Source organism: Anas platyrhynchos, chromosome 4 (assembly GCF_047663525.1).
Source record: "Anas platyrhynchos isolate ZD024472 breed Pekin duck chromosome 4, IASCAAS_PekinDuck_T2T, whole genome shotgun sequence".
NCBI lineage: Eukaryota > Metazoa > Chordata > Aves > Anseriformes > Anatidae > Anas > Anas platyrhynchos.
In genome coordinates this window covers 67,846,854-67,860,350 of record NC_092590.1, presented here as the reverse complement: position 1 = coordinate 67,860,350, position 13,497 = coordinate 67,846,854, and the positions used below count along the sequence as shown (strand labels likewise).

The window sequence follows — 13,497 nt, the reverse complement described above, 5'->3', positions numbered from 1 at the left end:
CCTTACAGGGAGCTCATTTTCTTGTTACAATTCCTGTCCTGCAGTCTCCCTTGCTGTGCTTTAAGGCCATCCCACCCACCTCCGTGTCTGCCAGCGCTTACAGGACAAGCACAGCTTTTGCCTTGTCTTCTGTGACTGTGAAAACGGCTTCTGCAAGACTCCTGGGTACTCTTTCAAGTTTCTCCTCTTTGAGATACAACCACCTCGGCTCCTTCACCCTGTTTCCAGCAGCAGTGATCTTTGTGTTGCTCTCTTCAGGGTATCTTTCTTGAAAGAAGATAATCAAAACCGAGCACGGGACTCCAGCAGAGGGCTTGCTAGTTCCAGCTAGAGAGCAGCAATTACTTCCCCTCTTACAGAAGGGCATCCCTATTTATAGATCACAATGTTGCTGCTGTCTTCTGCAAAGTGTGTCGTTGCTGATTTACGCTCAGCTCATGATACGCTTGAAGGTGCTTTTCTGTTAGGCATCATTTCCTTGCCTGTCACTCCTCATGCTGTGTTTGTGAAAGGGATTATTTTTTCTTCAGAAGCTCACATGTGCCCATGCTGGATTGCATTTTATTTTTCAGATCTTTTCTCCATTTTAACAGCCTTTTGATTCTAATCCTGTCTTCCAGGATAACTGTAGGCTTTCCAAGTTTGATATCATCAGGGATCTTCATAAACATGTTTTTTACTCCCCAAACCACAAAATTAATGATCTCCCTTGTCCACTAGAAATACTTTCAGAATAACAGTAAGCCAGTGACAGTTACTTTGAGTGCACAATCTCTTTTTGTCAAGCCAATACTTAAGAACTTCTACACTTATTGGCGCATCCAGGCCGTTTACTGGTTAAAACATTTATTCACCTAACTTAAAAGTCATTGGCAATACCCTTGTTCCATTTTCCTTCTTTCAAAAGATAGAAATGTGCTTGCCTTTTCTGCGTCTTCTACCTTCTGTGTGTTCTCAGACAAGTATTCTTCTAGACTGTTTTCAAATCAGTTGCTGCTCCTTGGGATACTTAGCTGAATATTCCTACGACTGGCAAAACCAGTGTAATTTTATAATCTTTACATCTCTTTTGCTTGGTCAATTGTCTTTTCATCAAGAATTCAAACAATGACCAGAAAAAGCATGAAACAGCACCCTTTTGTCATTACCATTTCATAGTTTTCCAAGCTCGTGCACTGTGTGTCTCAAAAAAAATCCTTCTTCAGAAATTTTCTGCGCCTGATTTACTTCTAGGACTTAGAGGCAGACCCAATCTTTACCTTTTTGTCTTACTTCATACATATTATTTTATTATGACTTTTATACCAACACGGTGAACTCTGTCTTTTTAAGGTCCCTCTCCTATAAAAGGCTTCCATCTTTCAAAATCTCAACAAATTCTGTCTTATTAATCAGGAAGTTAGAGCCTGGAGTCTCTGTAGCTGTTTTCATCATCTGCCATGATCTGCACGTATCAGAACTATCCGGACCAATCCTTTCTCAGGTAGCCCCACAATTATTAACCCTTTTACAAAGCAGTACTTTGCTTTGTATATGCATGACTCTGTGCTTTTCCACCTGATTCTCCTGCAAACCTCCCTGGTGGTTTAGTGCAGGTTACCCCATACACTATTCTCAGAACCACCGTATGCAAGGCACCCCTCCTCCCTTTCTCTCCCACCAGTCCTTCGTACAAAAGTTAGATACTGGCATTGCATTACTCCAGTCAAACACAGCACCTCACCAAATCTAACACGCCAATTTAGTCACAAGATCCATAAACACTTACGTGCCTTTGCCAATCAAATTTCCTAGCCCCACAGGCACTGTTGGCTTATTCAGACTTCAGAAATTTGTTTTAACGATCCCAACAGAACCCACAATTTCCTTTATCTATGTCAAGGACTCAGCAGTATAAGCATAGAAGCATTCTTAGGCACACCTACTAGATCAGAGTCCATACAACATTTATTGGTAAGAGTTTCAGCGTTACTAGTTACAGGCCATCAACTGGACCACAGAGCATACTTACCTACTACTCCAGAGCTAAGTGGTAAGAGCATTTACTTGGAAGAAAAAGGATTGTACCTCAGTGTCCCCCAACACTCTCCCCCCACCTTTTTTCTTTTTTTTTTTTAAAGTTAAATCTCAGGGCTAGGTATAGAAATATAATTTGATTTTGAATAACTTCTCCAGGATCTATCACCAAATTCTTGCTGCAAAACATGCTATAATCCTGAAGAAGAACTCTACTAAAGAAGGTACGAGGGAGGAAACTCAATAAGATTCTCGTACATTCTTATAAATGGAAGGTATTCCAGGATGTGTATTTGCACAGCATGTATAGAATTCAAGTTAGTGTGACACAAAACATATTCAATCCACTATTACACCATGGTCTACATTAGTATTTTCAAGTCCATTACTTATGCAAAACGTTGGAGAAACCTGTATCTCAGAACACGACAAACTTTTGTTGGGTAACAGCGAGTTAAAACAACACATTTAGATGTTATCAGAAGTCAATAGAACAAAGCATGAAAGCCTCATTTAAAAATACTTTACAAATATTCATCTCTACTAATCAGTCAATTCTCTTCAAGCATCTGATCAAGGTAAAACTCTTTTTCCCATGCATATATGTATGGGGTGTCAAGGAGGAATGCCCCTCCTAAACTGTTCTGATTCTACGTATTTTATATTGAATTCAACGCCCAGGAAAATACTCCTACTCTTACAGAAAGTTCACATGTAGAAGATCTAATTGTGTGACACCCATTCCTGGGCACAAAATAATAATCATCTTTACTGACCAAAGTTTACTTCATAACCAACACACTAGAATGTATTGTTTTAATGCTTATAAAATTTCTCTTTTACAAATAGATGTAACTCCAATCTCAAGCCAAAAAGCCAATTAACTTCAGATGCACACTAATGGCTCTTGGAAAAGCTCAGAGTACGTACGCATCCTCTTGAGACACACTAGATATAGGATGTCTGGTTAACCCAGTCTTTCTGAGTTTAAGTTGTAACGAAGCTCCTCAAGCCCCCTAGGAAGAGCTTAATTTCAAACCAAATTGGAGTACAAACTGCCAAGATAGTTGTTGGCCCTTTGCACTTAACAGTAGCTTTTAGTTTTGAAGCAATTAAAATTTCTATAAAATTACTTGACCTGAACACGGGAAGCAGTTGGCTTGCTTCTTGTTGTACGGAGCTTAAGGAACACAGAATACTGGAAATTTCAGTAAGTAAGTAAGTTTTTTTTCAAGCCTCATGGCTACTATAAACTCCGTAACCACTGTAAACTTCTTATCCTATACCAGAAATGTACTACTTTCTTGTATTGGTAAGTAGTTGAAGAAAAGACAAGAATGAGCATCCTTGTGGAGCACTAAGCAACCAGAAAGGAGATCTGTAAAGAGGCTGGAAGGAACTTCAGTCTCTCACTATCACAGGTAAGTGCATTATACCATTTATTCATTTATTACCTTACCTCCTACTGTATGATAAAGCTAGATTCTGTTTGCCTGGTAAAAGGTAATTTCCAGAATCTCTTCTGACGTACAGCCTAAGTTTGCTCATGTTTTTTTGGTGACTTTTATTGCAAGGCCTGGCACAAACACAGAAAATCCCCAAATTCCAGGGAAACAGGAACCACAATTATTTGATTTTCTTGTACAAGCAGCAGAAAACAACTTACTGACACTGGTAAGAGAAGCAGGAATAGTAATCAATTTAAAGGTGAATGAGAGGAGAAACAAATGGGCAAGAAGCAAAATAAGGAACTCAGTTTTCATTCAACTGAAAGGTTAGCTTTAGTTTTAGCGAGAAAATGGTTAGCTTTCCCATATATGAATTAGCAATTTGAACTTGTAATTGAGGAGCATACAGTCAGCACAACACAAGGCACAACTCTCCAGTTAAAAGCATAAAGAATGCCTTCCCAATGGAGGTGCTACAACTGCCAAGTATGCGTAAGAAGAGACTGAAGAGGAAAAAGAGAAAGTAAGATCCACCTGCTAACTATCCAGACAATTTCTCTGCGCTGGCCACTCAATGAAATGATTTTGCAGGTCAATTTTTTTTTATTATTATTATTATTTTTTTTTTTTCCTCTCAAGAGCAAAAGGAATGAACAGCAAGACAGACTTGGCTATTTATTTATGTCTGGAAGAGTTTTTGCTCTTGATCGTTACTTAACCTATGACTACTATGACCTGAAACAAAATTCTGGGCTTAAGTCTTAGACTGAGGCCTCCTTACAGTGATGCAGTAGCAATGTACATTTTGCATCCATGTTTTATTTATTTTTGTGTCTAACATCAACAGGAGAACACTATTTTTCAGATTAATTAAAGCTTTCTAGAAACCCTTCTTTGCTTAAGTTTACATGCGGTAATTCAACTCCATAGTCTTCTACTTGGAAGTAATCACAATTCATGTTGAAATTCATATTGAAAAGACTGACTTCATATTTTCCTCTTCAGTGTTTTAAAATAGGCTTGAATCAAATTCAGTAATATCTCACTATTCAAAATTTATGTACATTTCAACATATGTAAATCAGAAAAAAACTAAAAACTTCAGGTAAACAGACTGTAAAGTCACACGAGTGTACACATGCATATATTTCTAAAGCTATGCAAGATGACACTGTAACGCCTGAAGATGCTTAATTTTTTTCACAGAACCACAGAATGACCAAGGTTCAAATGGACCTCTGGAGGCCATCGTGTCCAACCCCCCTGCTGAAGCAGGGCCACCAAGAGGAGGTAGACCAGGACCATGTCCAGACGGCTTCCGAGTACCTCCGAGGAGGGTGACTCCACCACCTCTCTGGGCAACCCGTGCCATTGCTTGGTCACCCTCACAGCACAAAAAGTGTTTCCTGATGTTCAGGCAGAACCTCCCATGTTTCTATGGAACTACATTTTTCTAGAGAGCTATATAATGACAATCATTTAAATTGAACTGTCACATGGTGAACTGCTGGTTATCAGCTGTTAGCTGCAAATTCCATAATTTTACACATCCACATACCTCTTCAAGCTCTCCTGAAGAAACAGGATTATCCTCGTATGTGGGGAAATGGCACCCTGCTTTACAACTGCAAAACCTGCTAGTCTCCTCACGAGGCTCCACTATTCTGCAGTTTACTTTAGAGCTCTCCATCGCCCTCCCATCTAGGGATTCTTTCATACTGCATTCTAAACACGGATCTTGGTTTCCTACTGGCAACATCCCAGCCGATTCTTCTTGGGAATCCAATGACGTTTGTGCACTCTTCTCCATTCCAGACTTTTTTAATCTGGGAAGGAATTTTCCAGATTCAAGCTCTGATTTTCCATAATAATGCCCTTCCTTTTCTGCATCTTCTTCCAGAGGTTTGAGATCGGCTTGCGGATCCTCAAACACATCTACTTGAGAAGGGACAGCAATACTTCCCTCATCTTTTTCTGACTCAAATTCTGACTCACTTCCACCACCTGGAGAAAGTTCAGATGCAGAAATTGGGCGAAAGTGAGTCCTCGGAGAAATCCGTATAGCCCTGTACTGCGTTCGATCAACACCACATATCCTGGGGTGTAAAACCTCACTGTCTGAATCAGAGCACAGAATTGACTTAGGTTTAAAACTAGGGCTGAAAGATGCAATTCCTTCTGGCTCAAACGAACACTCTACATGAAGAACTTGAGAAAATGGATTGTTCAGGTCAAAGGAAGAGAACGAGTACTCAAGCCCTGGTTCATCAACTTGAAAGTTACCACAAGCTCCCAATAAGTCTTCATGGAAGATAAAAGAGAAACCCTTATTTAATCCATTATCTCCACTCTTCGATTGCTCATTCTGTTCAAATGATACAAATGGCCTCCATAATTGCCTATGACCAGGGGCAAAGCTGTTACCTGGAGTCATAAAAACATCTGTACCAGCTATCGTCACCACATCAGAAGCTGCACATTGTAATAAGCTCCCTTTTGAGTGACTAGGTGGCACCACCGCCCATTCTCCATCACTGTTAAATGTTTTCAGCTCCCCGTACACACCACCAAGTATAAACGAGTTTTCTTTATCTTGGTTAACATCCCAAGGTTTCGATGGTGTAGTGTAGTCACCACCATCTACTTTTGATAAATCATTCGAGACAAAGGCTCTCTTCTCTAAATTCTCTTTTTGACCTTCCCAAAGGTGATACTCTGATCTCTGCACTGCTTTATTGGGCTCCTGGAGGGTTTCAACTTTTGCTTCTGTATCCAAACAGCAGCAATAGTTATTTACATCAGTTGAAAACAATTCATCTTCTATTCCTTCTATTTCTACCATTGCTGCAGAATTTCTGTCTGTCATATTTGTCCAAATATCTTTAATAACCCCTGAGCTGTAGCCATCTCCATGTGGACTGCTTTCACTACACCCTTGTGTAGTTTCATAGTCTTTACTTTCTGATTTTTGTTCTAGCTGAATACCACAGACAGATTCTAGCTTAGATTTTTTTTTGAAAATCAAAGTGGGCATTTCTCCTAAAGTTCTAGCTTGTTGCTGGCAGGTTTCTTCTGGCAAAAAGTCTAGAATTTCTTCATCTACATAACTTGAAGACACTCTAGGAACTACATAATTAATATCTTCTGCATTAAATTGCGTGGATTCTTCATACGGAATATTTAAAGTCTCATTGTCTGAACGTGTTTCTTCAGAGTGTGACCATGGACTACAAGTTCTTGTTGAAAGATTGGAACAGTGTTCATTTTCATCAAAGGCACTATTTTTGGTCCATATTAGCAATCTAGACTGTGTTTTCCCAAGAATATTAGCAGTGCTACTAGAATCTGCATTTTCATTTCCCAAGTTGAGTGTTTCAAAAGAAAATGGTAAAACAGAGTTACTGCATTGCACTTCAAACACTGAAAAACAAGAGTTTATACCAGACCCTTCATTAATATCTGAAAAGAGCTCTTGATTGCCAGCAAGCATGTGTGAATTAAGCATTGTGCTGTCTAAGATGGGGGAGAATCTGATAGGAGAATCTCCTCCGAAACTTTCCCCATCCGCATCACCAGAACTAGAAGATGAACAGCACTCCCAAAATTGAGCTAAATTACTAAGGTCTTGCAAGAACCACCCTTCAGCACCAACAGAGCTGGTCGAATCTGTCCATATTGCACTTTCCCCTTGCAACTCCATTCCATCTAACACTATGCAACATTCTGCCTCAAAATCAGTTTTTTCTTTACTCTTTTGTCGAATCATATTTAAAATCCGACTCTCCCCTTGCATCGTATCTGAGGCACCAGGATCCAACATGGATTGATCAATATCCACTTCATAGAAGTGCGTTAGTTCTGATAGATGAACATCATCTAAATATTTGTCGTCCTCCGGTTGAGAACAAATTGAGGTCCCAGCGAGGTCAATATCCTCATTTAGAACTGCAGGCATTTCTACAAAGTGACCATCGATGAAAGTACCTGCTGCGAGGTATGTTTTATGAATATTATTGTTGCTAATACAAAGACCATGCACTGATTCAGACAACTCTTCTACAGCCTCTGATGTTACGCCACATATATCTTCTCGGTTGCGGTACGTAGTCTCCAGCTTGCTTTTTCTGCTAAGAGGAACAAAGTACTCTGTGATCGGCTCAGTATACCACAAGGGTTCTTCTTTATATTCCTTTTCATTTCTGCTGTCTAAATACAAATCTTTTCCATCGTTACCGCCAGCTTCTTTTCTTCCAATTTCTTTTAATGGCCTTTTACCTCTTTTGCACAGCTGTTTGATGGACCCGCTGCTACTGCTGCTACTGCTTCCGCTGTGGACTTTTCTATCAGCCTTTTCACCAGATTTCACTGCAAGCCTGCTTTGCCCATTACGCCCCTTTTTGTTTCGAACCTCTCTTGTTTTATGTCTTACTTTTATACATTTCATCGATGCCTTGTATTCACCTTGATTACCACTAGAACTTGAGCCAGCCTCACTGGACCCAGAAGACCAGGAGCGAGGACGCATCTTTCCCTCAGCCTTATGTCGGACTTGTTTTTTGTACAAAACAGGCTTATCTTCAACAGCATTGTTACTAAACTTGTTTTCTTTCTCGTTTTTACTTTTCTTCTGCTGGGTTCTTTCTTGTACAGTGGCAGGTACTTTATTACTTCTATCTTTAGTTACTTCACTTTCACTATTGCAGTCCTTTGGAGAAGATGTATCTGTGCTAGTTGGTGGAGCAGTGGATGAAGATGAGGAGCTAGAGTAAGAGCATACTTTGGATTTATTCCATACAGTCATAATTTCCTGCAGGCAAACTGGCTTTTCAGAAAGAGGAGGAAACGCTTCATAGTACCTGAAAGCAATACAAAAAGGTGACATTCGTATCTTTGAACTTCAGACAGGCATTAAAACCAGAAAGTAAAACATCAAATCACTACCAATCCGATTGTCAAAAAATCTAGTTTGTTCTACTTACACACATTCCACTCTTAGCACTGTTTATTTGAATGACAACAAAGGGGAGATTAAGATGGCTTTAAAAGTACTTATAAATTATTAAAAAACACACGGCAAAGTAAAACAATCCCAGTTCTAGGAAGTATTAAATTTCACTGTAGACAGAAATTGTGAATGCTTAAAACAGTGAAGGCCTGACTCCAAATTTATTAGATAATGTAGCAATTTACTATACCAGTCTTACGTGTGTTTGGTTTAAAGTGTAAATGAGGAAGTTCTGATTCTCAGTCAATTCAGTTCTGAATTTCAGTGGCTAGTTAATTCTCCTTTGTAAAACAAGAACTGTTAGCTTCTACATATCTTGTTCTTCCAGTTATTAAAGTTACTGCAGAAATCAATCATGGTTTTGCATAGACAAACGGTAAGCTCCAATTTTTAAAAAGAGTCTTAGTTATTGCAAAAAAGTATAGTTAGACAGTAGTTTAAGATGCATCACAGCTTTGTCCAACAGGAACAAGACTTAAAAGTGTTTTTCTGCCACATGAAAGCAGCATGTATTTAACAATAAAGAGATTTGTACCAATTCTCATGTGTTTCAATATTGTTTTTAAAAACAAGAAATCAGTCAAATTAAGTACCAGCACAATCAGCTCACAGAAGAAGTAGCATCCATATAGCAACACTTGGACTAGACTGTTACTAGCAATGGTCATTAGTAAAAGATACAGGCAGAGTCATACTCCAAGACAACAATAAAGCTCCTGGGTACGAGAACACCATGCTCAGGTCCTTGGTAACCAGGAGACCACTTTGGTTATAAAGAGTTGCAGTTTCCCATTTCTGCAACAGAAGACAGAGTTCTGAAGACAGAAAACTGATTCTCCCCCTGAAACATGTCAATTAATACCATTTTAAGGGTTTTTAATTTGTCTAGCTGACTTGGTCTCAAGCAAACCAAAATACAATCTGGTTTGAGTTCTGCATATAGCCAAAAAGAATGCAGCAAAATGTAGTCAGGACTTGCCAGAAATTAAGCTAGCCCATGGCATTAAATGCTTGTGTTTAAATATGTAAGATGAACAAAAGAAGATGGCAGGAAAAAAAAATTGCTTAATATCCAAAAAGCTCCAGATTTACCACTAAGTTAACTTCACTGTTTTAAAATATGGGTGTAAAAGGAGAGAAGAGAGAAGGGTCTAAGATAATAACAACAACAACATACATTTCTACTTGATCCTTTGCTGTGGGAGATAAATCAGTCTCAGGAGACAAAGAGCCTTCTAACTTTTTGTGAATCTTCTCCTCTGTTTTGGAAGAAAATTCCAAATGCTTAACAAATTCAAAACTCCAATGCATTTTATAACAGTCTTTAACAAAAACCACCAGGATGTGCAGCTATTTTTCATAAAACACCATAAACAGAACAAAGCATAGTCTGAATATTACGCATACAGAAGTCTCAAGAAATCAACAAAGATTCAAGTTTCCCACAGTTGTATTGCTAAACCCCACAGATTTCACCAAACATGTCAGGCTAGCAGCAGCAGGCCTTTTTGTGGTTAACAATGCCCCCACTAGGAGACTTCCTATGGAGGTTTTTTTTTTTTTTCAGTTATTTCATATTCAAATCCTTATCCCCTCCTTACATTGCTACATATAACAAAGAAAAAAAAATCTTTAACTAAGCATTTTTATGAATAGTTACACCTAATTTCTTAAATATTTCACCAAAAGAAAGTACCCTGGCAGTAATTGCTGTGTTTTGTGTGGATATAAAAGCATCTTTCCTATGTGAGAGGTGACTCTACTGATTTTTAATTCCTTCTATTAAAATATGAAAATACAAAAATAAAAAATGCTGCAAGATGCAGACAAATTCCACTTCTTTCTAAATAAACGGTCTGCATCACCTCGGCTCAATAAGAAAGTATCACAGCACTATGAAATAGTGAGACACTAGTGATTACTGCTTCAAAACATAAGAAGGGAATTGAAACAGCTAAAATTATGCTTTGAGCAGGCAAATACTTACCCTTCATTGCTATTTATACTATGCCGGACCCATATTATGTTTACTGTAAGGTGTCAAAGGCTGCTGCTTTGTGCCTGAACAAACATTTAAGTGCAATGAACTTCCATTGGAGATGTAATTTTATATTATGCTCCCTGCCATACGCTTGGGAACATAATATCCTCAATTACCACTTCCCTAAAGACCAGGGATTTTAAGCACACCTCTGTGACAGCTACTCAGATGTTTTTCACAAGAATAGCTATTTTTTGTAAATATCGATATACAAAAGGAAAAGAATCAAGCCCACTGCATTTTAATTTCTTTTGGCGGGAAGAGACAATGCTGAATATGGAATATTTACTAAAAAAGCATGCCTGGCTGGACAGTTACTTCTTTTCACAAGAATTCCATTTGCGAATAGCTATTTCTTAGGTAAATAAAGCATACTACTATACAATTGTTTGAACTATTTGAATTAAATTATTCAAGCATATTTTTAAATTGCATGGCCTAAAAGGAAGAGCTACTGAAATAACAGCCCATCCCCTCTTCTCCCAAATATCAGAAGGGTTAGTAAATACAATATACAGCCTCAAAAGTTTCAAGATTTATTCCTTACCTTGCTTACTCTGAAGGTCTTTCAGTCTGGAGCAAAGCTCCTCCACTAAAGTTTCAATCCCAGAGCTCTGCACAATAACAAAAAACAAAACCACAAGAAAAAAAAAAAAAAAAGAAAAAACAGAAAATATAGCTTACCAAAAATAAAAGAATATTCATTTTATACAAAGACATCGATAGAGTAAACCTATCTTGGCAGCAGTGTATTTTTGCATGGTAATTATGCATTAAAAAGCAAGAAAAAATATTCCTAAATATAAATCCATTCCTGTAAATACATTAATCAGAGGTAAAAACGATTCCACAAAAGAATTGAATACATTCAAACTGCAAGTCACAAATTACCGTATATCCAAGGTTTTGCAAACTACATAGTCACATTTACTGCCCTGTATCACTTGGTTTAGCTGAGTGTCTCAGGATAAAAGTCCCAGAATCAGCTCATCACTGAGACACATTTCAAAAAGCTAAGCCTGACCCTTTTTGCTGCACAATTTATACCTGTGAGAAAGGGACTGTTAAAAAGGACACCGAAAATCAGGAGTGAAGGTGAAAAGTAGAACACTATGAAAAGGTATTTAGCAAGGACGGAGAGGAAAAGTTCCCGAAGCATCTTCATGCAAAACATATCCCGTTGCTCTGTCAGTTTGCAATGCCCAATTTTTTATTTTTTCTTATTTTAAAACATAGTGTTGTTTGCTTAGGAGAACAGAGGGAAAAATAGCTTATTCATCTTCCCTTATCAGCTTCTGTTTTCCTCCTTTATTCCCACACATAAGCCTTTACACTCAAGTTTCCTTTTAAATCCAATTTCAATGCTATTTGCACATGCATTTTTCTGCTTTTACCATCTGCCTAGACTTGTGAGCAGTTCTAGATAAAGCAGCAGTACCAGAGCAGCAAAACACTGAAAGATACGCAGTCACATAAAGCAGGACAGTGGGCTGCGAACTGTCCCACTGGAGAAAACACCACGCTATTCTAATAGAATTAAACTTACATGCCAGTCAGGGAAACACTGAATACCAACCTACAGCCTGCAATGTTAATTCCTCTCGGAAGGAAAACCAGGTGAGGTGAGTACTGTGCTATTATTTCGATATGCAGGGGCCGCATTTGGAGATTGAAGTTGGCAAAGTGCAGTGTAAACAGAAGGCTGGAATCACAGCAAAAAGGCAATCTGAAACAGGTGAAGAGGATGTGGGAAGCCCCCTTCACTTACCTCACAGCTGGGAGCGCTAACTACAGAGACTCGGGCAGCTTCTTGTACCTTATACACAGTTTTCCCAAATAACACCTCCAGCATCTTGTCCCCATCCCACCTGGAGACCGAGACTGCTACAAACTCTCCTACAGAACTACCTCACCTGAATTTAGCACAATCCTGTGTGCACATAGTCAGGGAATTTGCACACTCTCCAAAAGTAACATGAATAACATGTAAAGGTAAAGAAATGCATAAAAAGAAGTTTAAGATTTGCTGTGTCACCGTTGTGGCAGATTTGTTTTTCCAAGATCTCAGAGTTCCTTCTCTCTCCTGCCCACTGGCTAAAAATTGCTAAGAAATGTGAAAATATGACTTTAAAGCACAAGTAAATTTTATGGAAAAGGGAATACTAAATTATACAGTGAAACCAGCTTGTTTAAATCTGTCAGAAACACACACTTGAAAAATCATATACTGAATCATTGACTTAATGCTAACCTCTAAATTTTAATTATTTGCAGTCAAGTGAGAAAGCAATTTTCTGTTTGCATCAGCATTGCTGCACTGAAGCCTTAAATATAAAACTTTATGCCACGTACTTAACTGAGGATGACTTAGCAATATTAAGCATTAGAAGGTATCCTCTAGATCAGTAAATTTACTAGCAGAAATCATATTATTCAGAAAGAGCTAAGCAGCACAGTAAAATGGACAAGCCTATGTAGCTGTAATAATTGTCAGTTTATACCTTTATCACTTCTGACTCCCCCTTCCTCCCCGCAAAAGGGCAGCAGAGGAGGAGCTGGCCTTGTTTTCGCCTAGCTCTCAGAAGCCTCTAACTGAGCAGACACTTGTAGCAAATGCTCAAAACCTAAGCAATATAAATAAGTTAAGGAATCGCATCTACACCATCCTGTCAAATCAAAAAATCCACCCAAAACAGCAACGATATGCTCACCATTACACTGAAGAAGGGAAAACTTTTCAAATCAAACACTTCATTTCCTCCCGTACCATGAAACTAATACTTGAGTCAGCTGACACGCTGCATGCTGTCCTGCATAGCACTCCTATGTAGCTAGTGCTAGGTTAAAAGGGAAAAAAAAAAGAAGGCACTGTGCAGAATGCCAAGTCTCTGGAGACCACTTACTCAACCTCTTGCTGCAGTATGTAAAAACAGGCTGCAGACAATGAAGCAAATGCCACAGCAACTATTCTATATATGACCATGTTC

At 38.6% G+C, this 13,497-nt stretch overlaps 1 protein-coding gene across 6 annotated transcripts in view; it reads right to left on the bottom strand.

Annotated features, from left to right (window-relative positions):
• KIAA0232 (KIAA0232 ortholog) overlaps positions 1 to 13,497 on the bottom strand; it is a 67,701-nt gene that overhangs the window by 11,849 nt on the left and 42,355 nt on the right. For 4 of the 6 annotated variants that reach the window (XM_038178789.2, XM_038178791.2, XM_038178790.2 and 1 more), the window contains 3 exons: positions 11,058 to 11,124; positions 9,647 to 9,728; positions 5,023 to 8,320 (listed from right to left, as the gene is read on the bottom strand). In XM_038178789.2, the coding sequence (XP_038034717.2) occupies positions 5,023 to 8,320; positions 9,647 to 9,728; positions 11,058 to 11,124 (3,447 nt within the window). Of the gene's footprint in view, positions 1 to 5,022; positions 8,321 to 9,646; positions 9,729 to 11,057; positions 11,125 to 13,221; positions 13,322 to 13,497 lie in introns of those variants that run through there. The other 2 variants (XM_013096422.5, XM_072037797.1) reach the window with 2 other exon arrangements.